Source organism: Ascochyta rabiei, chromosome 20 (genome assembly GCF_004011695.2).
Source record: "Ascochyta rabiei chromosome 20, complete sequence".
In the NCBI taxonomy this organism is placed as follows: domain Eukaryota; kingdom Fungi; phylum Ascomycota; class Dothideomycetes; order Pleosporales; family Didymellaceae; genus Ascochyta; species Ascochyta rabiei.
The window spans coordinates 1,193,339-1,220,823 of NC_082424.1; the positions used below are offsets into that span (position 1 = coordinate 1,193,339).

General features: G+C 48.9%; 6 protein-coding genes across 6 annotated transcripts, besides 12 other annotated features; 3 read left to right on the forward strand and 3 right to left on the reverse strand.

Moving 5' to 3' along the window:
* Positions 1-616: 616 nt before the first annotated feature.
* Positions 617-640: a tandem repeat.
* A 3,681-nt stretch (positions 641-4,321) lies between these two features.
* Positions 4,322-5,260, reverse strand: EKO05_0010833 (uncharacterized protein; the record flags this gene model as incomplete). Its single annotated transcript, XM_059637856.1, has 5 exons — positions 4,322-4,400; positions 4,450-4,853; positions 4,906-4,973; positions 5,048-5,084; positions 5,132-5,260. The coding sequence occupies 5 exons, from the start codon at positions 5,258-5,260 to the stop codon at positions 4,322-4,324; spliced, it is 717 nt and encodes a 238-aa protein (XP_059493839.1).
* A 5,612-nt stretch (positions 5,261-10,872) lies between these two features.
* EKO05_0010834 (uncharacterized protein) lies at positions 10,873-12,377 on the forward strand (the record flags this gene model as incomplete). Its single annotated transcript, XM_038943521.1, has 4 exons — positions 10,873-10,964; positions 11,016-11,116; positions 11,178-12,262; positions 12,318-12,377. The coding sequence occupies 4 exons, from the start codon at positions 10,873-10,875 to the stop codon at positions 12,375-12,377; spliced, it is 1,338 nt and encodes a 445-aa protein (XP_038793771.1).
* Positions 12,378-14,244: 1,867 nt separating this feature from the next.
* Positions 14,245-15,779: a mobile genetic element.
* Positions 14,339-14,408: a tandem repeat.
* Positions 14,583-14,971: a mobile genetic element.
* Positions 14,583-14,995: a mobile genetic element.
* Positions 14,595-14,998: a mobile genetic element.
* Positions 14,733-14,989: a mobile genetic element.
* Positions 15,075-15,217: a mobile genetic element.
* Positions 15,426-15,652: a mobile genetic element.
* Positions 15,444-15,652: a mobile genetic element.
* Positions 15,780-17,035: 1,256 nt separating the features above from the next.
* Positions 17,036-18,403, forward strand: EKO05_0010835 (Cellulase; the record flags this gene model as incomplete). Its single annotated transcript, XM_038943632.1, has 2 exons — positions 17,036-17,318; positions 17,370-18,403. The coding sequence occupies 2 exons, from the start codon at positions 17,036-17,038 to the stop codon at positions 18,401-18,403; spliced, it is 1,317 nt and encodes a 438-aa protein (XP_038793773.1).
* Positions 18,404-18,910: 507 nt separating this feature from the next.
* Positions 18,911-20,724, reverse strand: EKO05_0010836 (uncharacterized protein; the record flags this gene model as incomplete). Its single annotated transcript, XM_038943577.2, has 7 exons — positions 18,911-18,970; positions 19,031-19,093; positions 19,145-19,763; positions 19,815-20,173; positions 20,224-20,321; positions 20,372-20,470; positions 20,520-20,724. The coding sequence occupies 7 exons, from the start codon at positions 20,722-20,724 to the stop codon at positions 18,911-18,913; spliced, it is 1,503 nt and encodes a 500-aa protein (XP_038793774.2).
* Positions 20,725-22,887: 2,163 nt separating this feature from the next.
* On the forward strand, positions 22,888-24,133 carry EKO05_0010837 (uncharacterized protein; the record flags this gene model as incomplete). The annotated part of the gene is made up of 5 exons (XM_038943624.1): positions 22,888-23,005; positions 23,071-23,253; positions 23,306-23,544; positions 23,595-23,904; positions 23,952-24,133. 5 exons carry the CDS (start codon positions 22,888-22,890, stop codon positions 24,131-24,133), a joined length of 1,032 nt encoding a protein of 343 aa, XP_038793775.1.
* Positions 24,134-25,323: 1,190 nt separating this feature from the next.
* Positions 25,324-26,997, reverse strand: EKO05_0010838 (uncharacterized protein; the record flags this gene model as incomplete). Its single annotated transcript, XM_038947325.1, has 1 exon — positions 25,324-26,997. The coding sequence occupies one exon, from the start codon at positions 26,995-26,997 to the stop codon at positions 25,324-25,326; it is 1,674 nt and encodes a 557-aa protein (XP_038793776.1).
* Positions 26,341-26,381: a tandem repeat.
* Positions 26,712-26,745: a tandem repeat.
* Positions 26,998-27,485: the final 488 nt, after the last annotated feature.

Genomic DNA, 27,485 nt, shown 5'->3' on the forward strand with positions numbered 1-27,485 from the left:
AGCTTCTTGTGTTTGATTGAGAGCTTGTATTCAAGTATAGCTAGCGAGCGGAGCTATCTTGTCTGCTCTATCCGAATACACAGCAACGCGTGAACGCCAACTAAACCCTTCCACACCTGCCACCTTGTAGCCAGATTGTGCAAGTTCCAGCTACCAATTCACCCCCGAAGCCAAGCACGTAATCCCTTAACCGCAGTGGCACGAGCCGCTGAGGCAAAGTCCGCCACCTAAATCCAAGTCAATCGATATCCAAGAAGCCACGAAGTAGAGAATAACTCACAGTCAGAAGACCTCTCCCAGATGTGGTTATCGTTGCAAACAAGCTGCGTTGACATGCAGTTAGCAGAGCGTCCAGAAACGCTGCTGTACTCATAACAGCAAAAAGCCTCCCCAACGTTGACGCTGGGTTTGTCGGGATACTCACGACGTGCTTAAGGTTGTGGCTGCACACGAGGTTTCCAACTCCCTCGCAGCTCTCTCCGCGGTTGTGGTTGTTGCCCTTCAGACACCTTTGCGCGGAGCCGGTAATGGCCAGCAAGCTGAGGATGGCGAGAACGTTGAACTGCATTGTGCTTGAGTGGATTGTAATTGGGGATTGAGGAGTTTGAAGGAATACGATGATGATGATGAAGTTGATGATAGCAGGAAACGAAGACAATGAGCTGGCTTTTATGTTGTATTTCTCTCTGGTGACGTAGAGGCCCGCGGCAGAGGAGCACAGAGCAGTGGAACCGTCATGGCAAGCATCAGGAGCGCATACCGTAACAGTTACAATGAATGGGGCAACGGAAGAGGAAGGCGGAGGACAGCGCAGAAAGGGAATGCTGGTTGACCGGTAGAGACGTGTGGAGAAGCATCCGGGGAAGCGTGAATAAACAACGTCACATATAAATTGCTTCTTCAGGCTTGAGCAGCCTGAAAGCTTAGCCGCGTAGAAGCTTGAACTGCGCATATGCCTGTCTTCAAAGCCAGGAACTATTCACAATGAGGTTTGATCTTGCAACAGTTTGGAGGACCTTGAAGGTGATGTAATAGTATTACCATTATTGCTATTTGCAAGAGAAAAAGTTCTTCGCGAAGCTGCTATTTTCCAGTGCATAACAAATTAGCTGCACATTGCACATCGGTATGGAGTAGTATCAGGTTTCCGCGGGGGTGGCCTTAGTCTCCGCTGTGGTGGCCTTGTTTCTCCGCTGTGGTGGCCTAACATTCTTGCCAGGGTCTCGCTATCAGCTGTTTCCTAAAAGCTCCGTCTCCACGTAGCGATCTGCAGTATCCACCTAGCAGCAGTCAAATTTCACGCCCCTGTATACCAGCCAATCGTATGCCGACAATCAGCGGTCGCCCATGCAATTGGCGCAATGGTAGGATCAGCTTGTCACGTACGGGCCGCACGGTACGCTGCCGTTTGCCGCAAACCACTCGACAAGCTTCTTTTTAAGCAGCTAAGCCATAGAGACTACGTGTAATGGTATCTTGAGTTGGGGCATTGACCAACGCTAGAGGCGCTGTGGACCATGGGACATAGACTGTCCCGTGGGACGGCGAGCTGGCAACCACGATCATCACTTCGGCGAGGCAAGAATCAGACCCATCTATCGTCGCCGTATATACTCCTTTCGTTATCCTGCTGGACCCGTGCTGCGCAACACCGCCGCCAGACTAGCAAATGTCATCTACATGCATGGAGATCTACCTCCCATTTGTCCCGTAACACTGCGAGACCCACCAATTCACAACATATGTCGCTCCAACATGAACGTCAGGGCTTCGAGGGTCTGAATCCACCCTGTGTCTATGACTCTCTGTACGCGTTATCTGCGGAATCCTTGAGAGCCTGCTCGAGCTTCCATTGGACCTAATATGGCCAAGGGCTATGTAGATATAACGTCAGTGCATCAGGAGATATGCACGGCTCGTATTGCGTTTAACTTAGGCAAAACATGATCTGTACCTGAGTCTGATTCGCCTGCGACATTCTTGCTCATCACTCTTCCTCCGTAGGTACCTAGGTACCTAATCTAAACCCTAGTTACCTAAGTAGGCCCGCTCCGAGTACGTCAGGTACTGGCCGGTTTGTTGCCACCCCGTGCGATTTCGCTGCCTAATATCTCTTCCAATAGAACTGGATGTCCTATTAGACTCGATTAGAACGTAGCCACAACACGTGTACTGCGCCCTACTTCAAATGCAACGTAATTACCTACCATCTGAGCCTCTTTAAGCTTCTCAATAACTTTATGGGGCATGGAAACTCTAGACAGCATTGATACACTCCAGGTTCCATCTCCGGTCAATGTCAACGCAGGAGGTATAGTACTCGTCCTTCCCTAAGGTTGTTCTAAATCCTGGCCGAAAGCGGTTGGCTATTGCCATATACAGCTCCCCGAGTGGGGTCTCAGTAGACATCTGGACGTCTGTCTCACAAAGAAGCTCGACATATGCGTCAGGCTGTCCGTGAAGGATGTGTGGTACCTTTTTCTCAGGCAAGCCTGCCAAAGTTGCGTAATTCCTAAGCTGGTAGCATGCATCTTGCGCTGCAAGTCACATTGCTTGAGAAGAGTTGTGTTGCATCTAATAATACGCTGACATATCGCTGTCGTGACGGTCGGTGCCTAATACATAATACAGGACGTCAGTGTCCCGCGAGCCACTTCGTCAAGTACGGCTGAATGAGACTTATCAGTATACACTCGGCAAGTTTAATCTATATATGGATAGGGAAACACAGGTGTACTATATCTATCCAGAAGCCTTACGGTCAAATGATGCTGAGCAGCATCGATGATGAGAGGCTTGCTAGCCTTCGTTTTTTTCACAGAAAGGTGGCAGTTCCTACTCCAGCTCCTCTAAAAAAGCTTAAATACCTTGATAAACTGTCTTTGCGTGATGTCTGAGTGGCAGAGTTATGACACGAGTAGAAAAGGCCTGCGTATGAGCTGTCCGGTCGTTTCTCAGCGCTCGATACACTTTCTCGCACTAGCCTAAAAGTATACTATCCCAACACTGATGAGGTTTGCAACGGACCATCATGAGGGTTATGACTGCCTCTTGAATCACCTCTTTGATTTGTCATTGAAGCTTTAGAGAACGATGCGAACGTGTGGTCCAAGATAATGGAGACAAAGGGTTAGTCTCGCGTACCTCACAGCTGTGTCGAAGCCCAGGAACGAAACCTATTCCCAATTATACAGAGCCTACCTTTGAAGCTTTTCCACTTGAGAAAAATTGCCGCAGTTAAATTTCAGTGATTGCCGCCGAGACTTGGCTTGAGTGCTCAACGATGGTGGAACCGTCCTTCGGAAGCTAGGCAGATGAGAAGAGGCTGAGAACAGCGCACAAAGACCCTGTCCTTGTACACATTCAATCTCCCGAACACACGATTATCTCATAACCGAGAGTGTGATTGTACCTTCCGCGGTGCTCTAACAGAAGGGGCACTAAGGAAGCAAAACAATCAACGTTACATCCGTTTAAAAACATCCACCCACATCGAAGACTCTGGAGTTTTGGTAAACATCCTGCACAGTAAACGCATGATTGAAAAAATAAAGGCTATACATACAGGAACCGTGTTCAAGAGAAATTTCTAGATGGATATGCGGAGAAACCTTGGCGCACCGTACTAGCAAGTTAAGAGCTTCGATGAAGCCAGGGCCATGCATTGCCAGGCTCTGAATATACAAGGGAAGGCAACTGGTGACCAAAATGCCACAGGGTTTTTTTGGAAACAGTCCTCTTGCTGTACAATATGTTAGCCACAGGTTGGTACTACTCGGTGTAGTCCTGATACACTTACAACCTGCTTTAGGTAGGGCGTCAGTACTGTCTTAAACCCCGCTGGGTTTGTATGTATAGAACTGTGTTCAGTCTGCAGATAAGAGAAACCCATTTGTGACACAGTGTTAGGTGTGCTGTACATTATAGATTATAGATATAAGAGTACTGCTATATGGGATGATGTAAGAGAACAGAGCATAGATGAGATGCCTTGCATTTCATCTACGTTGTAGCATTGCTAAAAAACATGTGAGGCCTGCCTATCACAAGTCGTAACTTAGCATTGCCTTTTCCTTAGTCTCAATCATTATCCTTCTGGTCTTAAAGCATCGCTGGAAAACTGCTTTGCCAACTAGATGGACCTGCGGGAGGCAGACAATAAAGATGCTTATGTAGACCTCAATAGCGCACCAGAACAATACTGGGACGACCTCATCTGTTGAAATCCTTAGCTTGTGCGCTTGAGCTGTATGTGTGGACAAGGAGAAATAAAAGACATGACGCAGTCGGCGTTGGGGCTAGGAGCGCAAGTATTGTTGACTTACATGTGAAGTTCGAAGAATAACTCGCTGTAAGCGTGATCGAGAGTCGCGTGATGGCGATGATAGTAATTCTGCTCGCTTTGTATTAGTCACAGAAAACACAGTATCCGTACAGCTGCCGACGTACATGAACCCAAACGCGAAGACAGACACGACTTCGATCTTCTTCCACCATTGTAACTGCAGCTTGAGAAGCTTCGGAATAGGTAGAGAGACTATGACGACTTCGATGACGAGATTGAGGATGCTAAAGGCGAAGTTCAGGCCTTGTCTGTCCACTCTACACGTCGGCGGGGTTTCCGAATACATTGCGTCGTCACCCAAGTACATGCGCCAGCGATAGGATATTGGCCAGCATTGGAACAGGTGAGCGAAGAATATTGATACCATGGCTGTTACGCATACGCTGATCAGCAGGTAGGTAACGTTTCGAATCTCCCCCGTCGGGAAAAGGCGGAGGTAGAAACAGAGAATGGCTATCTTGGTGGAGAAAGTGAGTATGACGAAAGCCAATTCACTGAAGTACCAGAACTGCTAGGGTCAGTCTATAAGTCGCTTTCTCGTTTGGTATAAGTGTTGGCACCTTTGCAGCATTCGAGATCGCAGCAGGCGACAGCATGTAGATGTCCTGTCCAAAGCCGTAGTACACCACTTCGTGCAGGTTAGAAAGAGTTCTCTAGTGGTACTTTAGGGACCTGTAAAGATAGGTGAAGAAAGAGACTTACTTGCTAGTATGAACATAAGCTGACACGCTGCAACCGGCTGCAAATCCGTCAGCGTTGTATTGTTGAAAGCCTTTTCATACATACCGCGATACCGGTCACCACCCAATCATCCGCACCCCATTTTACAGAGAACGGGGATATGCGTGTGATGAGTCGTAGAGACACAGCAATAAGAGCGACACCTGCTGTAGTAATTGCTGCCGTCGTCAACATGGAGGCTTGATCGCGGACTTCGGTACCGCATGCTATGTGAAGGAAATATTTTCCCGCTATTCCTAGTCAGGCTCACTGCTTGGGTAAAGGCATCGAGGACGCTAAGTTGATACTGACCATAATAGTTTGGGTAAGAGCAATACATGTCAAAACATGTATCAAGCCGATATTGGACTTCCTGGTCGCCACATATACAATTCTGGTCTGCCGGATCACATCCGCTGTACTCGAGGACAGCCAGACTGCAGGTGTGCTAGGATCTCCAAGCGTTAGAAAAACTTGGATATACAATTTTCTCATAATTTTCCCACAGATAGTAGCGCAACTGGTCATGCTACCGACCGCAGGACACAACTGAGAGGAATTCAGTGCGTTGTACTTACAGAACATTGTGGCAGATCGTCGAATATCCCACCAGTCGTTACATTTAAATGGAACGGCGCAGGGGCGTTAGCGTTTGTGAATTCCGTGCCAGAGACTGAGAAGATTAACTGTATCAGGGCGAAAAATATGAAAAAGACAGCCATTGCGCATCGAGCAAAGCCGGGTGGAATCTCGATTCAGAGCAAAGTGGGAGCTACACAGGGAAAGAACAAAATGTTTGGGATGATTGGAATAATATCGATGGATCTAAAGCATACTATGTCTGCGGATATCGAAATGCCTCTGAACGTTATTTTCTTTGCCAAAACGCAGGGAGTTTCGCCAAAAGACAGACGTTTGCAGGGAAAACCCTCGTAAAGCGGAAGGCCATTACAAGATGGGTTGCAAGCGCGCTCTGAAACAGCCGTTCTCGCGCATACCATAACTCCGTCAGTGATAACGCCGAACGTGGGTTTCATGATGTGAGATGAAGATGGAATAGCTCAGATGGATGGTGATCCGGCAATAATTATGTACGGAGGGCTAAACTTGCGAGCCTGCAGTGCATTCATGCTCACCCTGCAGCATTTCGACGTTTGGTGGTAATCGATGCTCTACGTTTAAAGAATCTCAAATGGTCCGTTTTCTAGTTCAGACGGTGATCTACTAACGCTGTATATATGCGCATGACACTTAGCGGCGATCATCCTACCGAGTTTCTGGGTAACTGACGAGCCTATATAGGCCACACTTGTGACACGTCTATTTGCTCGCTACCATAACGTCCCGCAAACATTGCTTCTCCAGAGTCCTGCTTACCCCGCTCATCACGACTGCCGCTCGATTTGGGAACCGCGACCCGTGCGCATTGAGCTTTGAGCCGTCAGTAGGGCAGCTGCACGTGCACCGACGCCGCGAATTTTATTGAGCATACATCCATACTCTGAAAGATGAAACTAGTGATGTGATCAAGAACAGCCTGAAGATTGAGAATATAACTAACATGCTTGAGTTACAGCTGCTGGAGCAACCTTGACCATGCTCGCTGCGATCACCAGCAGCTAACACAAACTGTGGCCGTCGCATGTTGAAACGTCTGCCCAGCACGTGCGAAGACGAAACCCGAGCCGATCAAAGGCACGCTCGTGTCTTCGCAACCGCTACTCGGATTCAATATCACGCCGCGAGCCCTTCTGTCAACGGATGATATATATACCTTTCAGCTACAGCGGCTAGAAGATCAGCCTTTGGTGCAAGCCACAGAAGGATGTGTCCACCTATGCCTATCCCACTGTCTTATAAAAAAGGCCGCTGAACGGGCTGATAGCAAGATTCCTTGCACTGAGCGATTAGCGATCTTTTCCAAAGGTCAAACCCCTTAGAAACTTTTAAAAAATGTCAGCCCTTTCAACGGACCCCATTGTATGGAGTACACATCTGATAGCTCACCTGCAAAAAAGTCAACAAGCTAGCCGCCAGCAGCGTACTCCTCTTGTAAGGAAACCCACCAGACAGGAGTTCGGTTTTACAAAACCACATCTTGGAGCGGGATACTCACAGCCACCTGCAGTTAATGGGACTGACCTTATTCCCGCACGACAAGGTTTCCAAGATTCGAGCGACATGACTCGCATTTTACACCTACTACGTGGCCGCTTGTAAAGACCCTGCGGCAATTTCTCAGGTCCGCACGAATGCAGGCGAGTAAGTTCACTCCCTTCTTCGCGGCATACGCCTGGAAACATGACAAACATTGCCATAAAGTCCACGTCTTTTTTTCGAGCACAAACACTTGATGCTTGGTGAGGAATGGTGGACAGATACGGGCATTGTCTCGCTTGTGCGTCGCTTTCAACACGCCTAGCTTGTCACGTGTCTGTTTGATTACCAACCAGAAATCTGTGGGTCCTGGAGCTGCGATGCTAATACACTACCACTCTCAGCCTGTGAACGTTGGGCACAGTCGAAAACATGACCCAAAATCCTCGTGCTGCTACTTGATGGTCAGGAAAGGAATTAGTGACGGGTTTGAGATGTCCTCGTCGTGGTTTTAGCATTCTAATCAGCTTCACCAAAGGTGGAACTCACTTGCACTCTTCTCTAGATTGCAAAAGTAGCTATCTTCTGCCTCCTAACCTTCCACTTAGTTGTGCTTGTTTTTTTTTCTCTTTGTTGTTTTTCACTCCACCTGAAGAGCATGAACCCAAGACCGTGCCGTGCGCACACGGTTGACGAAAACGTGTCTATGGGAACGACCATAAAGCAACAAGCTCAACACGAACTAGGATGAGTTCTCTACGTTGCTAAAACCTGCGCATTGCTTTGACTTTCTTCTGTTTTCTTTTTCAACTTGAACGACCATTATATTTTTCGTATACCTCACACCCCCTCCTTACCGAGACAATACACTCATCATAGCTACTTACTCTGCAGAGACGGCTATGGCCGAGGCATTCGATCTCTCTCGCTGGTCAGCGTCTGAAGATGTATCGACCGTGTCCTGTCGCCGATGATGCAGAGCGATCCCACCCTGATCCCCCGTCCTTTCTTGGTCAGTCATGCAATTGCGACGAAAGCAGCGACCGAGACACCTCTTAAGGCAGACGGTGGCATCGTTACAGTGGCCGGTGTAGTCGAGCAGCTCTCAACCCATTTTATCGCGCCCAAAGATAAAAACTCTCGAGGCTAAAGAGCCCTTACTGCAAGCTGAGAGCCGTGGCGCTGATGGCGAGCTTCGCATGAGCGGTCCTGCCCTTCCCCCTGACCAGAAAACCCCAGCAACAGTCGAGTCATCTTCGATGGGTTTCTTGGCAACTTTGAGTCTGGCCCGCGGGCGCTTCCAGTCGAATTGTGGGCCGAAGGAGAATGCAGAGATCCTGTTGAAGGATATCTCAACTAGTTTCTTTGCGTTCTAGCATACAGCTGTGACTAAAAATTTCCACACGAACACGTGCATACGCTGGGGAAGTCGAGAAATTTGATGATTGGCTCGGTTATGAATTTGACACCTAGTCGATCTGCGTCCTTGGACGGGCACTAGCTTTACTAGGGTTTTCGTAACGACGTTGCACGAGTACCGGTACTTGACTGGTCGACTACTTAGGTATACGGCAGACAAGCAAGCCTGCCCTGCGACATGAGAGTCCAGAATTGTGTTCAGAATGCTCGATACTGGATCGGTACGATGGGAGCGCTTGGAAACACATGATCGCACGATAGGGCACAGCTGAAGCAAAGAGACAATTTGAGGCCGCGATATGAGGGTGCAGAAAGCGCAGGTCATGGGCCTTTAAATTCCTCCTAAAAGACGTTTGGAGCAGTTGAACAATGGTAGGAGCTTTTCGCCACGTAATGATCCGCCTTTGACTTGTTGTCGTATTCCATCCCGTCATGTCAGTGGAGATGAGCACATATCTTCTCAATCTCGGAAGCTCACCACTGGTGAGGCTCCAGCCTCTACGCCCCTGCACAACTACGTACATTTCCATCGACAAGCTTTAATACTGTTTGCAATCCTAAACTAACTAGCCTAGTAGTAGTCTTTTCTGGGATGAACTCCTGAGATATTTGGACTAGAAATCATGCAAATTGAGCTGGTAAGCCTCGATTCAAGTCCACCCATCTAATACGGGGCTCGCAGTACGCCTGAAAACACAGACATTCATTGTCGACTTGCTAAGATTCGTGGGTCCATTGTCTAGTCTATCCACATAATACGAGGGTCGCGGTACGCCTAACAGCACAAATATCTAGTGGCGACTCACTAAACTTCGTGACTCCCGAAATCTTAGTCTACAAGTTTATAGAATTTTCCAGCGCACATCATTAGCTTTTGGCAAGATGATGGACTATCAGCTCCTCAAACTCAGACATGACCAACGGCACCAGTAGATTTGATAGTCCTTATGGGCACCCCACTCTTTATGCACGACATCCATCATCCAACCTTGCTAGCGTCAGCACCTTAAGCGGCAACTTTGGTCCGATAATCCGTATTCTCCACACGGTCACTGCCGCCTTCCTAAAATTGCCATTGTTCACTCCACCTTGATCCACTGTCCTACCGTCGAAATACTAGACGAATTACTCAAGTCGGCGGTTGCACTGGCCTTAGGGTTGATCGATGAAGTCTTCTGCTCGAGGTTTGTGAACGAAGAAGAGCTGCATTCGCCACTCAAAAGTCTGAGGTTGGATGCGTATAACTTCCGTAAGGTTCGGACGCGGAAGTAGAAAGACGTCGTTAATATGAGAGAAATTACAGACGTAAAAAGATACGAGCATGAATACGACGAGTATGAGCCTGGTTGGACCAAAATAGCTGGTATGATCGGCTAAACGAAGACCTTAATTAACGATGGGCAGCAGGGTGGGAAGGCGAGACAAGTCTCGATTGGTGGGTCGGATAGGCGGACTAGGGTCAGCTCGAGGATCTCAGCATTGAGAATCAGAGAAGGGAGGTAGCAGATGCTAGAAACAAGCTTTCAAGCGTCTCAATCTTGTGATAGCTTCATTACTTGACTCGTTTCCATCCATTGAGGGGATGATGTAGCATTCATCGTGGAAGCTGAGAAGGGTGGGTGACACGAAAAAAGGGCAGCGAGTGTACATCGCCAAGCTTCAGAAACAGATACTGGAAGGTGTGGACTATCGGTGTAACGAGGCCAGCTGTGAGGAGCGGCCTGAGCATAGTGGTCAGTCACGTGTGTCAGTGCCAAGTTCCGGTGTAGAAGAGCGGACAAGAGCGCACAGCTAGTCAAGTCTGCTCTGATTGGTTGACGCTATGGCTCCTTCCCTTCTAGGTAGCTTTGGTGCGAGCTGCCTCGCCGACAAGTCTGGCTTCCTACTCCACCACACATGTTCCACATTATATCGTAGCGCAACGACAGTCGGCGACCCTGAGATTCTGACACTACGTACCGTCGACCACTACAGCCGTCATAATGCCCCACCACCGGCTTTTTCACCCGTGCGCCATCCGGACTTTGCACCACGGTTTCCTGCAAGCTGCGTTCAAGCGCAGCAAAGCCCCAATGTTTCGAGGGTCTATGCGATGGAGGGTGAAAAAAGCAGAAATCTATCGATGGAGCGGCGACCCATGGTTGCACGCCTGAAAGCAGGCCCGTGTTTCGAGGCCTTCCACGCTCAATGACGGCCAGCCTTGTAGTGGCCGCTGTAGGTATATAAGGTCGGTTCGCAATCGCAAGCAAACGGAACAACAAGACACGATCAGTATTTCAAAGCAAGTGATCATGAAGCTCACTACCACCATCGTTGCTGGTCTCCTGGCTGCCCTGGGGTCGGGTCTGGCCGTCGAGCAGCGCGCTACCAAGAACAAGCCAGTGTAAGTGCCTCTGTATGCGCAATACTGAAGTTGCTAACATTTGGCCCCTAGGTTTGCCCACTATATGATCGGTCAAATCAACCCCGAACACAGCCGTAAAGACATTGACGATGCGATGAAACTGAAGATCGATGCCTTCGCGCTCAACTTTGGTAAGTTGCTCTTATCCCATTGTTCATTCGCCGATAGGATATATTCTAACAATTCTGGCAGACCAGTTCCAATCCTGGTCAACCAATACTGTCAGCGACCTGTTCGATTACGCTGATACGGTTGGCTTTGGGCTCTTCTTTTCGTTTGACCACAACGGAGTACTGAAGACGCCCGACCAGTACGAGAATTACCTCAAAGATCACGTGCAGAGGAAGTCCTACTACAAGTACAACGGAAGGCCCCTAGTCTCCACATTCGGTGGTGATAATGTCAAGGACGCCGAGTGGCAAAGACTCAAGGACGTCGTTAACCCAGCCGGCGCCGGTAATATTCTCATCGTTCCTGGCTTCTTTCAGAACGTGAGTCCCGACAACGCCTTCACCAATCGGAACAACATTGATGGAGTCTTCAACTGGAATTCCTGGCTCCCCACTTATGAAGGCAAAAAGCGTGTGTCCATGGTAGAGGACAACGCCTACCAGAACAAGGCTCATGCTGCTGGCAAGGTGTTCATGATGGGCATCTCCCCATTGCAATACAAAAACATCGACAAGGGCAACAATTGGTACCGTCGTGGCGAAGACAACCTAGAATACCGTCTTGGTCAAGCCTTGGAGCTGCAGCCTGATATGTTGCAATTCCAGTCCTGGAACGATGCTGGTGAGAGTCATTACATGGGTAACACCTGGCCTGAATCTATGACTCTTGCGAAGGAGATCCAGGCGAACATCAAGGACCGCCCGCACACAGCGTACTGGCCGATCATGAAGGCTTTTATTCAGGCATGGAAGGCTGGTGACACAACAACCGCAAACATGGTACCTACAAATGGCAAGCCTGTTGAGGGTGCGTTTTGGCACCACACAATGACCGTGGACGCCAATTGCGGCACTGAAAAGCAGCCCAAATCCGCCGATATCAAGACAGCTGCTGAAGATGCTGTAAGTGGTATCCTCCTTGTAGCCAAGGGCAAGACAAACCTGGTTGCTGTGGTCAACGTCAATGGAAATAAGCTCGACCAGAAAAACTTGAAGGAGGGCTACAATGCGCTCAAGTTTACTGGCCCGAACTTCAAGCCTGGAAAGGTGCAGCTCGAAGTTTGGGACGGCAGCACCATGGTTGGTGGTGGCTACGGAGCGATCCCGGTATGTCACTTACATCCGCTGTTGTTGTGTTGTGAAAGGAGCTAACAAAATCCAGATAACTGACTCCGCTACGGTGTGCAACTACAACTTCCAGGTAGTCGCCGTGCCCAGCTAGGTATCGTGATTCAGATCAAACGCACAGGGCAAAAGCGTACCAAGCGAGAAGGAGCCGAATTTATTATTTAAGACCTCTAAAGCGCTCTCTACTAAGGTAGCATAATAAATGTCAATAAGAAGACCTGAATATCTCCTAACCTACCTCGTAAGCCAAGAAGGTGCCATTGCATGCTCAAGTGATAGGCGATATAGACGCAACAGTGATTGTTCGCCTCATACTGCACTCTCAGGCACGACCACTTGACTCTTAAAGATCCCTGTGAGCTTGGGTCTATCTCCAGTTGCCACCGGCCAGCTGGCTCATACTGGCTGCGGCATGGCGCAAGCGAGCGCCTTCGGAGCTTGCGGTGCTCCGAAGATTCATCGTCCGCTGGTATCGTTCCGCTGGAGGGATATCTTTTAGTCATAGGACGAGTACAGTCCATGTTGTGTCCAGCCAATACTTATTCAGCAACAAGAGAAAGCGACACAAACTTGATTATGTTGTCTTTCGAAGAACGTGGGGTTCATAGTATTCCATTCTTGCCGAACCACCTTCGGAGGTAACACTTAGCCTGCCGGTACAGCGTGCCCACAAATGCCACGCCCAGTCTATACCCCAAAGTGGCCTTCGACATAGCCCCACCTGCAGTACTCCTTGCGCTTTATATCGCCTCAGCTGTATGCCACCAGATCACTCCCTAACGGGACCACACAAAAGGCGTCAAATTCCCACTGCCCTAGGTAACATGCAGATAATCGATGGTAAGAGTCGACATCGTGGTTCTTGGTGCTGCATACTCAATGCAGCCAGACAACACAAGCATGGCGCTTGTTGTCCCTATCCTCGCCCCACTTGGGGTTGAGCTTACCTACGTTTTCGTTACCTCCTCTCGCTACGGGTGTTTCGGGTCGTCATTCAAGACTCGAGTGGAATATCTGGCCATCGACCTACCGTATGAGTTCCATCTTCTCGTAGTCTTCCCCTTCAGTACTCTGTTCAGCTTCACAGATGATCCAGAACTGCCTTGCGCGTCCGCCTGGAATGCAACAACAGAGGTCCTCTACTTCCTAATGTTCGGCTGAAGAGCACCGACCCTTCGCCTTCCTGCCCTTTTCCTGTCACAACTAAGGAACAATCAGTCTGAATACTTTGGCCAGGAAAGCATGCAGGCCAAAATCGTCAAACTTGGGGTTGCCCTTCATTTTGCCAACATAATCTCAGTGCGACGTTTAGTAGTAGCCTGTGTGTCCTATTGACCTCTTCCAAATTTTGCATAAAAGGATAGTAGGGCTACGTAATGTATCGTCAAGCTGGGTTTAGAGTTGGTGGGCGCTTTTATTTCGTGTTTTTACGCGCTTTGATAAACGCGTCTGGATGCACCGGCCGCGAGTAATCCGGAGATTATCCCAATTTTAATTTCGATGGCAGCCGGCACAGATCGATCCAATTGAATTACCTAGTTGCAACACGCATCGCCGAGCCGTGGCCAAAATAACGACAAAACGGTCGTTGGCCAGTTCTTCTACCTTTTCAAGCCAAGAAAAAGCGAGAAAGCTTGCCTGAACCGGGAGAAGAGAGGAAGGTAATGGAGATAATTTTTCCTCCTGCAATCTCCGATCTCGAATTTGGGAACAGGTTCAGAGATTCACTGATCCTTTCTTGGAAGAATGGCAATGATCGAAGCTCATGGTCAATTCGCACGATGCCATCAAGCGTCTCAGAAAGAGACAGACAAGTAGCTGCATGCAGCTTAAGTCAAGCATACGGCTAGCGATCCCAGCATTACTGTATAAGTAGCCTTTCGTATTGGCCTCACCTAGTCAATCACGAGAGTGACCGTTTGGAAAGTGGAAAGTCAGCTGTTGCCAGTGGAGGCGAGTATACGGAGGAGCATTTCAAAAGTCTTTTCCCCCCCCCTTGTCAACGCACGGGGCAGTCAGGGGTAATCGGCCCGGGTTTCCATGACGTGTTCTCTTTCTGCTTTCTCTCTTCTATCCTCCTCTACCCCACCTACCCTATCTACTCTATCTACTCTATCTACTTCTATTATGCCAGTCTTTGATCTTGCAACTTGTGCTCTAATTATAGCCTATAAGGCTGATGGGAAGACAAATTCAGAGATAACTTAATTAACTAGTGTTAAGAAGCGTACAATTAACTCAATCTACACACAAGCAATTAAGAGAGGCTTTGATCCTGCTGTCAGGCCTATTTGATTAGAAAACAAGCACGTTGAAGATGCACAACGATCTGGGAGGCCTTCAAAACAGCAGGAGGCCTTTGAGAAGGTTGTAAACCTTGTGAGACGGGATCGTTATGGTAGAGAGAAGACCTGTGCTGATATTGCTGGCGATCTTAGTCAAGATGGCCTAGACATCTCAGCCTCTACAGTGTGGAGAGTACTCAGAAAAGCAGGCTACAAGAAGACAAAGCCAACAAGGAAACCTGGGTTGACGAAACAGATGAGGAAGGAGAGGCTAGCGTGGTGTCTTGAGCATAAAGATTGGACTATTGAGGATTGGAAGAACGTTATCTGGACTGATGAGACTGCTATAGTACTCCTTCATCGACGTGGGGGGTACAGAGTCTGGAGAAAGGTAGATGAGGCTATTGTTAAAAGCTGTATTCGGGAGAGATAGAAAGGCTACTCTGAGTTTATGTTCTGGGGTTGCTTCACATATGAGAAGAAAGGTCCTTGTCACTGCTAGACACCTGAGACAAAGCAAGAGAAGGAAGAGGCTACAAGAGAGATTAATAAGTTAAACCAAGAGATAGAGCCTTTGATGAAGGAGAAGTGGGAGCTTGAGACAGGTATGGCAAGGCTTGGTCTACGTACAAAGCCTGGTAAGAAACCTCAATAGAGATGGAATTAAAAGAATGGCAAGCTATCACGAGGCAAAGGCTTAGGTATAGACTGGTGGCGCTACCAGTCTATTATTATGCGGCCAAAGCTGATTCCTTTTGCAAAGGAGTGTATGAAAGAGAGGCCTAGCACTCTAGTTTAAGAGGACAAAGCACCTGCTTATAATTACTATATACAACGTATAGTATATAGCCAAGAGCACGTAGCACAGCTACTTTGGTGTGGTAACTCACCAGATCTGAATGCTATTGAGCCTTGTTGGTTCTGGATGAAGAGACGTACAACAAGGAAAGGAGCACCTAAGAGTAGAGCTCAGTCTATTCAGGCATGGAAACAGTGTTGGGATGAACTACCTCAAGAAAAGATTCAGAGTTGGATTGAACGTATCCTAATTCATATCCAAAAGATCATTGAGTTAGAAGGAGGAAATGAGTACAAAGAGGGCAGAGATGTACGTAGGACTGATTGAGATGAATTGAATCGGGCCTATTACCCCTGACTGCCCCGTGCGTTGACTGGGGGGGGGGGAAAGACTTTTGAAATGCTCCTCCGTAACATAGACGCGATCCGTTCAATTGTTCAGACAGATCCATAGGCCCGAGCTCGTTGCTAAAACAGGGAGACATGTGAGAGTCAAGGTGGTGGACTCGGGACTGTGAGCGAATCAACGCCAGTGCAGCTCGTGTCAATCCGAGAATTTTGGCTATTATTGTGGATAGCTTTGACGGAACCCAACTTTCTTGATATTGATCCCACTCAGCTACCTGGGGTAGATAACCCGGTTTGAGAGATCGTACCAGTCAATATTATCACGCATACATAGTTAGGTACAATCTAGATAAGAGCAAGGCTGCTTCAATTCCCTCAATAGTACCAGCAAGAATATCGTTGGTTTTGGCGACTTGTCTAACCATATCTGAGACATTCTCGATGAACATTGAGGTTCTGCATATTCTCAGACGTTGGAACCTTTGCCGCGCATGACGAATGCTCTACTGTCGTTGTGCTAAGCAAGATGAGAGTAGTTCAAGAGACACGGGAATATCTTTATAACGTCAAAATTTTGTTCGTTTGTCGAGGTTTTCAATAGGCATTTATGGGGCTCAGGCCTTGCTGCCCCCACCACCATCGGTACAAGAGCTGGCGTGGCCGCTAGATGCGTACCACTGCAGGTACAGACATGTAAATATGCTGCTTCAGTCATGATTCTAATGTAGAAATATCGCGACGGAGCGCGCAGAACGACACAAAAAAGCAACATTGCTGCGCTGTATATATATATTGTCAAATGATGAAACCGTTGCAGACTGACAGTCGGTCCGTCTCAGAGTCGAGATCATTAGAGAAGACGCTTGTGTCTGGTGGTCGAATAGAACCAAGCTTACCAAGCTTTTTATCCCCACCATCTCACGAGCTTATTTCGGCAGATGTGGATGAAAATTTCTGGATTCGGGACATAGTGTGGTAAGGAGCAATTACGATGCCGTTGCGCGGTGCACGGAGCAGCCCGTTAGTTGACATGAAACGGCCATGGGTAATTGTCACCAATTAACGGGCAGACGGATGCTGTCCGTATCAGTACACAACCACCTCATTGGCCTCATACCCCACATGGCGCGTTGAGATACGGAGATGAGAAATGACCGCACAACGAGAGTGACATGCATCTCGGCACTTCTTAAAACACCTCTTTTCCCCTCAGGCATCTTCGTCTGCAGCATTGTCTTACCCAGAGTCTCTCTTTTACTCCTGCTGTTGCGCTTGACTAGTTCAAATTTCACTCTTTTTTCAAAATCCATTCATTTTCATCATGGCTCGTTATTCATTTGCCTTCTCCGCCTTGGTGGCAATTGCTGCCGCGGCACAAGGTACCGCATACTCACAGTGTGGTGGAGACGGCTGGACCGGTGCTACCTCATGTGTTTCTGGCTTCCACTGCCAATACCAGAACGAATGGTATTCTCAATGCATACCTGGCGGCGCTGCCACTCCCGTCAAAACCCCAACTGCGGTGAAGACTACAGCTACCGCAAAGATCACCGCTGCAGCCAAAACGCACGCAACGACGCTTTTGACCATCACACGATCTTCATGTAAAAACGACATCGAGTGACAAACATTTGAACCTTCACTGACCAATTCAGCGATACCCACACCGCCAGCGGCGTCGCCGAGCAAGCCGACAAAGTCTGATGGCCCTGTGCCAACTGCTGCTGGGAGCACCTCTGGATCTTCGGGAAAGACTCAGTATGCTGGTGTCAACATCGCTGGGTTCGATTTTGGCTGTTCCACCGATGGGTCTTGCGGAGGCTCCTACGTTGACCCCGGTGCCAACGGTATTGCCCAGATGAAGCACTTCGCGACTGACGATAAACTCAATGTTTTCCGTCTGCCCATCGGCTGGCAACATCTCCTCAACAACCAGCTTGGTGGTTCGATCGACGCCACAGTTGGCGCTGCATACGACAACCTGGTGCAGGGCTGCTTGGCCACCGGCGCTCTCTGCATTCTCGATTTGCACAATTACGCACGCTGGAATGGCGCGATTGTCGGCCAGGGTGGACCTACAGACGCTGAGTTTGCCGACGTGTGGTCGAAGCTCGCCACGAAATACGCATCGGAGAAGAACATCGCCTTCGGTTTGATGAATGAACCCCATGATCTCACCATGACATCATGGGCTACATCTGTTCAAGCCGCTGTTACTGCTATCCGCAAGGCTGGCGCAACTTCGCAGTACATTCTTGTCCCTGGTACCGATTACACCTCTGCTGGCAGCTTTGTTCAGAACAGTGGCCCAGCCCTTCTTACCGTTAAGGATGCGGACGGTTCTACCAGCAAGATCATCTTCGATATTCACCGTTACCTGGACTCGGACAACAGTGGCACAAACGCAGAGTGCACTACTGATCATGTTCAGGACTCGTTTGTCCCGCTTGCGACTTGGCTCCGAAGCAACGGTCGTAAGGCTATCTTGTCCGAAGTTGGCGGTGGCAACACTGCTTCTTGCGAGCAAGACACCTGCGCAGCCATTGCTTCGATCAATAAGAACAGCGATGTTTACCTGGGATATGTAGGCTGGTCTGCTGGTGCTTTTGATGCCTCCTACGTCCTTTCCTTGACGCCATCAGGCTCTAACGATAAGACATTGATGTCAAAGTGCTTTAGCCGCGCATAGTCGGCAGAAATGACGAGCTTCATATGATACAGCTCTTTTCCTAACTAGATACTCTCCTTTAGCTTCGGACTTACTTCTTCGTGTGTGTTATCTATCCAGGCAGTAGAACCGCTTCTTTTCAAGCATTTCATTCAAACCCAACAAAAGATCACACCAATGACGACATAATCGTGTTTATTCAATGGTAGATCATCCAATACGAACTACGTTCTGAAATCCATAAAAATGCGCAGGCGAGAAACTATTAGCAACCGTGAATTAGATATGCTACTCATGCAGCTGTCCGCATTCAGGAATTGAATTATGCTCCTGATGCTTCACAATCAATGCAGATGCTATTGTTCCTTCATATGCGCTCTTATAATAAATACGGATTCAAATGCTTTCGACCAATACTGCAATGCTGCATTCTCTGTGGAGAGGGGGAGTGGATACAAATCGAGACCGCCTGGCAGCAGTCTAGCACGGCTGAAACCCCTTTCTTGGTCTAGTTCTCTCACTAACGACCTACAAAGCAGTGCCTCGACGCTCAATGCGCACCCAGAAGTCCTCCATAACCCACATCCCCTATGATTGAATTAGCGTGAGTGTGTTGGACGATTGTAAAGGCGAATGGGGCACGCTTACAGCATTGGACAGTGTGGCCGGTCTATCCGGCCGGCAGGCACTGAAATCAAACCTTCGGAAGATCTGTTTCTGAATCAACAATTGTCATGCATAAAGAAATTGATACCCTCATACCTCTACAAAGAACTTGTTGAACTCCATCCACGCGACTGGCTTGCCGAGACAATGATACTTCCCGTAGTGGAAGCAGAGATCGACCGTGCTCGTCATTTCCTGAGCCTTCTCAAGACTTGCTTCAATCCATCTCTCTGGTCTGAAGAGGTCCGCATCGGTGCCATACGTATCCTTGGAGTACTGAGTTCCAAGCGGTGAAAACCCAATCTGCGTACCTCCGGGCAAGAACTTGCCGGCGATTACATCCCCGGCTGGAGGTACCTGCTTGAATAGGGCTCCCGAAGCAGGCGGCATAATGCGGAGACCTTCTTTGATTATAGCTTGCAGGTATGGCATGTTACGGGCTTCGGCATCCGTGATTGGGGAAGAGATTCTCCCCGAAGCAATACCGTGATCGATTTCAGTCTGCAACTTTCTGTAGACGCTAGGATTAGTGAGAACGTTGAGCATGACGGTCCGAATGTTCGCAGCCGTTGTTTCAAGACCAGCAGCGATTTGGAGTAACGCTTCTCCTGCAACCTCTTCCTGGGTAAGGCCGTGTCGCTTGAAAGAGCCAAGCATGTCAAACTTGGACTCAGCATTGGGGCTATATCGCTCTGCAACAAGTCTCTTGGCGACTCTATGAGATTGTCAACTAAAGCTACGCAGTCCATGGGAAGGTTTTACATACCCAATAAAAGCACCAAAGCCGGTTTTGTCAGCCTCGGAAGGTAAAAGTTTTCGAAAGATGCGAGATTGAAGTATTACTGCCACTTCAGGGACATCAGACAAACCTGTCATGATTGGCAGCGAAGACTTGGTTATCTTTAGATAGTCGTACACGTCGCTGTCGGTGTCTAGATTCCCAAAGGGCTGTCCAAAGGCCAAGTCGGTAATTACATCCATGGTGAAGAATGATGTCTTCTCGCCGAGATCCACTGGACGAAACTCTTTTGCTGTGGAAAGATATTTGTCCTCGATCAGATTGATAAAACTTGCGACCCGTTCGTCTACGACCCCCTCCATGGACGTGTTCTCCTTTCCGGAATACTAAGGTTGTATAAGCAGAGATCTAAGGACTTGTAGCGGGGCGAGTTTACTCCAGCAGCCATCTTCGCGCGCAATTTTGTATGAGCGGCTTCATCGCGCATCGAGAATAAATTGTCACGTGTAGGGTCAAATTTAAAAGCTTTGTGGACTGTCTCATATCAGCAGCAGTGTATTGGACATGGGAGGCGGCGCTCTTACAATTTCCGCGTGTGTATTCGGAGCGCACAGCCATAACTTTTCGGAGGACGTTTGGATCGTTCGTGATCACTTCATTGGGTCCAACGCGGACGAGTGGGCCTGCATTGTGAGTCGATTAGGTGGGGCCTGCGAGGACAGTACTGCTTACCATATCTATCATTCGCCTCCTTGAATGCATGCGGCTGCCTGCGCTGTTGCGATTGATAAACCATCCAAAGTTTGGTGAAGCCTGCCCACAAAGGTCCTGGAACATGCGATAGTCGGCGCCATTCGTACCACACTAGGACGAAGTATGCGATCAATGAAGTGCCAATTAGAGCAACAAGAATCGTTTCAATCTTAGTATAACCCATGGCAAGCTCGCTAGGCATTCGCACTGGGCTTGTATTTGACATCTCGCCAATGGTGGGAAAGATACCCTGAGGACTAGATAGGATAAAAAGTGTAAAAAAGCTTTAGGCTGTTAATTTTCTTAAGTCTATGGTTAGGTATGAAGAGCACCGTAAGAGTTGATGATTCTAAAACTTATGCAGACGCTTATTTATTTACACTGCGTTCTTGCTGAATAGAGCCTCGCTGAACACATTTCGTGTGCCGTGCATACTGCATCACGCACGCATGTTGAATTGGCAAACGCTGGCTACTGGTTAGCTGGATGAATTCAGTGGTGCGCGCCAATCAAATATGGCATGTTGTGATGTCCGCGGGCAAAATCTACGTGGCTTAATTAAGCAAAGGGTGATGCACTGGCAATCCTGCTTCGCATGGTTGCATGCGACAATTCTCCAGCTCGCTAGAGCATTCCTTTGCGAAATACAAGCCGAGTCGGGGTTAATTTTCTTTTGTTGGACTACTTGTTCTCGTTCAGGGCGACTTTCCACGCTACCACGACCGCAGAACTAGTGAGAGTTATGTCGACGTCGGCTGAATAGAATCCTCATCATGATTTCCCAATGCTTCGTGCATGGTCCGTACGTCGCTTCGAATGCTAGTAGCTCAAGATCCTGCAGGGTTCCGTGAGCGTGATTCGAGCTGCCTATTGGCCCTACCCATGTTGAGGTCTTCGACAATGGAATTCAACAAAGAAATCTGCTAATTGGGCTGATCAACATCTCCAGACGCGGAGGATCACGTAGCGAGGACCTGTAGGTTGCCTAAATTATTATTTTTGTGGCTATCAAGCATGTTTAGCTCTGCGCCAACCATGACAGCGGCAGGCAGCATTGTAGTGAGTCGGGCTGCAAGAAGCTTGTTCGAGTTAGATGATACATGTCGGTAGATGAAGGACAGATTATTGAGTTTGATTGGATGGGATAGATATCCGGTTGACAACACCGCATGTGGCGCAGAGTGTTTGGTTCGTTCGCGTAGAACGCGCATGCAATATTCCGGAAAATAGCGGGGAACAGCAACTTTGTTTGCACTACTCGTATCCGGGTGCCAGGTTTGGACTGGCATTGATCCTGCTGTGTGAGAGTGAGAAAAGCTGTGAAGGTGATGACGTCAGTCCACCCTGATTGAGACATCATCCAGGACGCAGGCCCTCTAACCATAAAAATTGTGGGCCTGACCATAGACTAACGCATAGAGGTAGGTCTGATAGAAATAAATCTTATATACGTATACTAAGAACACATTTAGAACATGTTAAGAACACATTAGAGAACGTAAACTTTGTAATAGTTACCTATAGCGTCTGATCTCTACACCAGTATTAGTAGTAGGCACTGTTTTAACTGTAAGGCTTACTGTCAAAGTAAGCATTACTATCTAATAGATGCTTAGTATACCAAGCAGAGCTGTGTTTAAATAACTATAATAATTCATTTTAACTTTATCTTAAATGCGTTCTAAACGATTTTTTGTATTTTCTATCGTTAATTCTAGAATTTGTTTGAAATACAGATTGATAACAAATTTCTGCTGCATATAGCCAGCATATAGTTAGCTAGATTCTTATGACACGTTAGCAGTCAGTCTCTAGTTGGGCCATAGTTCCTATGGTCAGAAGGCATGCGGCCTTAAACATCACCTCTCGGCTTAGCTTATTTACTTCAGCATCACATCAACAATCTCAAGCCAACTTTGACAGTCTCCAAAATTGCTCTATTGCTTTGACCAGAAATCAGCCACCACGCAGGGGCTTTGAACAGCAGGCTATCCTCCACGTAGCGACTACGGGCCTCAGTTGCAGCGTATCAAAAACAAATTCAAAAAGCACAAAGTACACAAGAGATCAGCAGAAGTTCATCTCTCTGATTCTGATTACCCCTGCTACACAAGATGCGCGTTGATATATGGGTTGAATCAAAAAATCGGCGTTGGCAATCACTCAGCTTAGCAATCAACAAGCTTAGAATTCCAAACATCAGAATCGCACCACACGATAGCCACACCAAGCTTATTCTAGCAGCAGAACGGCATGCTTGATCTCGTTCAGAGGAAACAAAAGATGCAGGCTGTTCGAATCCATGATCGGCATTCGATTGCGAAGATCGACTTGCAGCGCGGCCAACATGACTGCAATGCAAAGTAACCTCGCCTGGACCGTACCTGCGCACGCGTCTTCCATCGCTCACCTCGAGCAACTTTCTCGTCCAGTACCAACTCCGGGAGACTACCAAGTGCTAGTTCGTTTGACTGCCACCTCGCTCAATTACCGCGACCTCCTCGTTGCAATACGCTCCCACAATATCCAGGCAACCACAAGCCGAATCTTGTTCCATGTTGTGACGGTGCTGGTGTCATTTATGCTGCGGGTGTTTCATCGCGTTGGGCCAGTCGCGAAGGAACTAAAGTGCTTCTCGACCCCAACGAATGGTTATCACGAGATGTAAGAAATCTTGACTTGGGCAAAGTGTATGGCGCAGCAGGCTCGGATGGTACGTAATTGTCCGCTCGAGCTTTCCGACACATAGTAACTCAAACATTCAGGCATCCTGCAGCAATGGGTAATTGTGCCCGACGAGCGAGTGATTGAGGCGCCTAAGCATCTCAATGCTGGGGAGAATGCAGCTCTACCGACCGCAGGAGTAACGGCGTGGAGTGCGATCAGAGAAGGCCTTGATGCGTCGTTGAGCAGAGAGTCGCGCGCCTGGAAAGATGGGAAGAGACTGGAAGTCAAGGCGATATTGACTCAAGGAACAGGCGGAGTGAGCTGTTTTGCGATCCAGGTGCGCATCTTGTAGCGGTACTGTAATAATTTGGCTGCTGACATTATCAGATTGCTGTTGCCTTGGGAGCCACGGTAATTGCTACCTCTTCCTCAGATACGAAACTTGCGCTGGCCCAAGAACTCGGAGCCACGCATGGCATCAATTATTCGACGCATCCGGATTGGGACGAAGAGGTGCTCCGGCTCACAGAAGGGAAGGGCGTTGATCATGTCATCGAGCTAGGAGGCGCTCAAACGCTGATGAAATCTATCAACAGTGTCCGCAGAGGTGGCCTGGTCAGCGTCATTGGGATTCTGAGTGCGTCTCAAGACATACCCGGAGAGATTGTGCCAAGTCTGCTGTTTGGAGGCAAAACAGGTAAGTGAATGCTGATTCATGACATGTCAGTACTGACGTTGGAACAGTCAAAGGTTGTGTAGCCTTCAATCGGGATGCAACGGCCGAATTCGCACAGTTCGCCGAGCAGTATGGCATCAGGCCTGTCATTGCTAAGGAATTTGAGTTTGGAGATGCGATTACTGCTTTTGAAGCCTTGCAACACCAGAGTGAAGTAGGAAAAATTATCGTCAGGCTGAACAATGAATAACATGGAGAATTTCTAGTGGTTTTGGGTATCCTTGTGGCTGCAATTCAAGGCTTGTTCGACGTCTCTCGTCGCTTCTTTAAAGGTCAGCCCTCGTGAGCGAAAATGAAAAGTTCAAACCAGTTGCTTACAATGTATAATGCCTTGTTTTTTTCAACGTTCCGCAACACCCGCGCTTTCATATATCTAACGCATCTCTCATCGGAACCATCCCCTCCCTTTCTCCCGATTCAGCGCTTCTAATTCTGCTCTGATTCCCCTCAGTTCCTCTCTATGCTGCTTGTGCGTCTCATCCAGTAACCTCGCATGCTCGTTCCTCAGCTCTTTAAATTCTTCATCTAGCTGCTCATGCCATGGATACAGGACGAAAACTTGGAAACTCAATGCCGACGTGCCGATGACGAAGTTTGTGAGCGAGAAGCCACGCGTGAACCACATCGTGGGGCTTGAGCGAGTCGTATCGATAGGCTCTGTTGCTGCTGGTCTGGCGGCTGACGTATACGATGCCGTGAACAAAGGAATGCGAAGAGTCCGGAGTATGGAACTTCTCACGTTATCGCAATACCGAATGAGTCGTCGAACGTGCCGTAAGAGCCTATGAGAAAAACAGAACAGCGCGTCGTTGCGACACAAACCCGAGGGAGTTGGAAAACCGCAGGCGCACAACATGTGCGACGTCGCAAACCTATGTAGTAATAAGTCACATGCCTCGATTCCCAGTTCTCGAACCAAAATCCGAATCAACCCCAGCATCTGCGCACGTTTCCAAAACCAAAAGTGGCATGATTCCATCCGAATTGGGCCGATTTGGCGCTAGCACCGAGCAACATCAGACCACCTGCGCAGGTCGTGACATCTTAAGCCCGCTGGGCGAAACGAACGGCAAGAGCATCATTGGGTGTGGACGGGATGGGCAGGAAATAAGAACGGAAGGGATTGTGGTTTTGCTTCGAATTTGTGATCTTGGAGTTTGATTGAATTGTCACTGAGACAAGCGCACGTGACGGACCGAATCGAGAATATTGTGGTATCATATGAACTACTTTGAAAGAAAGAGGAACCCAATTGAAAAGGCTTGCTGGAGATTCAGAGCTGCTAATGGATGCCTAGCACCGCTCGGTGTCAGTGTTGTACCCGCGAAAAAACCCAACGCCCAAAATGGGTTTTAAGCCGAAGAGCCAACGAATCTACCCTCACATCATCAGGTAGATACCAACCACCAGCACGAAAAGCTGCCCTGTGATCATGGCCAACACGGTGTACCAAGGTATAAAGTGGCTACCGGCTTGCAGCTCCATGGGTCGGCCCATGGCGGCAGCGACAGCCTTGCTGGTCTTCCAGCGCAGTGCTCCAGAAGGCTTGTTCTTCCTTAGTGGATATGGAGGCATCTCCACATCTTCATCCTCCTGCTCTTTTGCTCCAACTCCCTGGTCATCAACCACAGGATCACCGCCGGACGTAGGAGCTGCCACATTAGACTCCGCGTCAGTGGCGGCGGCGGCAGCAGCAGCCTCCTTCGCTGCTCTCCGCTGCGCCTTTGTCTGGTTCTTCTTCTTGCGAGGAACTGAAGGCTTGGGCAGAAAGTTTCCTGCTTCTTGGGCAGAGACTTTGTCGCCGGCAGCGGCAGTCATAGCGTCATCAATCTCGAGGACAGGCTCCTCGAGTGCCTCCTGCGCAGTACTGCTTGAAGGCTGAAGGTCCTCCATAGCGACCACGGGAGTGCTCCCGCCTGTCGTTGCGTCGACAAATACATCCTCCGGAGTGATGTCTTCATCTTGAAGATCTGCAACACCCCCAAGAGTCTCGACTTGAGGTTCGGGCGCTGCGATCGAGAATTCGGCATCTCCAACATCAACTAAAGCCGTCTTTCCATTGATATGGAGAGTGGGCTTTGGGAGCTCTTCAATACTGGGTGCGGTGACGACCGAAGACCCTGATCCAGAGTGGGGAGACACTTGAGCAGGATCGCCAGCCTCAGTTGTCCTCCCCGTCGCAGCCTGGGCGTGTTCAACCATGAACGAGGTGTTGGTATGAGCCTTTACGATGGCATCTGTAGACTCTGTGGCGGCAACAACGTTCTTCGCGGTGGCAGCCTTCCTGGTGGCTTTTTGGATGCGCCTCTTTCTGCTCTTCAATGGAGTGATCGGCGCGTCCTCAGCCATAGCTGCAGAACTCTCGACTCGCTCATGATCGGCGGATGTCTTGATTGTCTCCTGTTCTTCCTCCTCCTCCTCCTCCTCCTTCTTCTCCTGTACCGCAATGACCTCCTCCAGCTCAGTGTCCGTAGTGGCTTTCGACTCACCAGCGTCGGACGAAGCTTCCGCGGCATGATTTGGCGTTCTGACTGATGAGCTCGCAGACCATGAAGACTCCACAGTGTATCGAAGATGCATGAACGGAGCCGGGGCGAAATCCGGAGCTTGAGCAGAAAAGACAGGCATACCGGCAATGTAGTCATCCCATTCAGGGACAAGGCCCCGCTTCGTAGTGGCAAGCTTAGTGTCTGAGTGCCTGATGTGAGATGTTGTGTCCTCGGAATCTTCGGCGCGCTCCCAATCTGCCTCCACCTCCACACTGACTCCAGCATCAGTCATTGCATCAGCCTCAGCTTCAGCCTGACACTCATCTGCCCAAGATATCCTACGGCCAGGGGCAGCCGGAGCAGAAGCGCCGTCAACAGCACGTGCGACCCGCTTAGCCGTCTTCTCAGCTATCCACTCAGCGTCGCGGACGCTGTCGGACTCGTCCTGCGCATTCAAAGCGGCGACCATACTCTCCTCGTCGTCCTGCTCAGGCAGGCTGCGCAGCTTGCTGACGGTCTCCAAGGCGAACTGGTCGAGCAGAGCGTAGCGGTTGGAGAAAGCCATTGCCCGGTGTGCGTTTGTGAGGCGGTGAAGAGCGAAAGAAGGCCGCAGATATAATTGTCGATTTTGCGCTCGGTGGGTATTATGTGATGCAAGCACTTTAGGGGGTTGGAGGTGCTGGAGTGTGTTACGAAGGTTGCTTGAGAGCTGGAGCGAAGAACTTACAGATTGATATGTAACCGTACAAGGAGCTGGCGCGTACCGGAAAGGGACAGTGAAAGGCTTGTGCTAGCGAGGAAGCGGTCGAAGAGAATAGAGTGGATATTTCGTGCTAGAAGTTGAGAAGCTGGATGATAATTGAAAGAAAATGAAAGGTGAGTGGGTGGCCAATATATAGTTACAAGGACGAAAAACTTTCTTTCACTTTGGCTCGCATGAATAGCACGCAACCCATTTGACCAATGTTTAGAGTCCAGTGCCTATGGTAGTGAATTTTCTCTTGCGGGGATATATCTGGTTGAGGGAAAGCGGTAGCGAGGTAGGGACCAGGC